Genomic DNA, 903 nt, shown 5'->3' on the forward strand with positions numbered 1-903 from the left:
AGTCACAACTCTTACTCTCATCAGACACACAACCAGCTCGATTTTAGGCTTTAAATACAGTTTACTTATCAAAGTATTGTTTAAACTTGACTGTCTGTCTCATTAAAAATCCGCAACTGGGCGCAAATCGAAAAACCTGGAATGGGACTGCAGCAGAGTGTTTACAGATCGCACATATTCTGATTTGAACTCATGGAAAGTTGTGTAATGTTCTGTGTTGCCATATTGTGAAACTACACTAATTTAAATCAGAGCTGATGTAGCAATGTTGCAATTTAGCCAGAATGCGTTACATTTCTGCAGTACGCATGTGAAATCTGGCTCATAGGAATGATTTTTGCACAGGCATGAATGATATTATATCATTTAAACAAATGGAGAGCTCTGCGGTACTTACAGCAGCTACAGGGATGAGGATCTCAACAAACAGGCCAGCCAGAGCATGCTTGATATCTTTGTCCTTCACCTCCAAGAAATACTGAGCACATTCCTGCTTCACCAACAGAGAAACACAAAAAAAACATTTAATTAATAAATGCAAATCTTCACACCAATCATTTGAGAGAAACTCATAAATGTTTCAGTTTAAGTAACTGAAAAGGATGCACCACTATTAAATCTTTTGTAAGGACTGCATACTCGCACACGGTGGTTGGAGAAATATGAGGTCTACAGTAAAATACAGCATCGCTTTGCAGCTATTGGCTCAATAAAAATCTCTGGATTACGGTGCATGTTACGTGCAGCACATATTGAGTGCGGGATTTCACTGACTGTTACTGGCTAATGTAAAGGAATTGCTCCACACAGTCCTGTTGGCAAAGGTAGGGCCAACACATTGAGACTGTTACTCAAGAGATTTTATGAGGCATGACTACAGAGAGCTCGCGAATAAAACAAAAG

The 903-nt window shown here is 39.3% G+C and overlaps 1 protein-coding gene across 1 annotated transcript in view; it reads right to left on the reverse strand.

Moving 5' to 3' along the window:
* Positions 1-903, reverse strand: part of LOC107576921 (protein furry homolog-like) — a gene marked incomplete at both ends in the record, with an annotated part of 14,363 nt that overhangs the window by 10,696 nt on the left and 2,764 nt on the right. The window contains one exon of the mRNA XM_016263043.1: positions 398-490. Coding sequence (XP_016118529.1) covers positions 398-490 — 93 coding nt within the window. The remainder of the gene's footprint in view (positions 1-397; positions 491-903) is intronic.

The sequence above is a fragment of the Sinocyclocheilus grahami genome, unplaced genomic scaffold (genome assembly GCF_001515645.1).
Source record: "Sinocyclocheilus grahami isolate Dianchi unplaced genomic scaffold, SAMN03320097.WGS_v1.1 scaffold4651.1, whole genome shotgun sequence".
In the NCBI taxonomy this organism is placed as follows: Eukaryota; Metazoa; Chordata; class Actinopteri; order Cypriniformes; family Cyprinidae; genus Sinocyclocheilus; species Sinocyclocheilus grahami.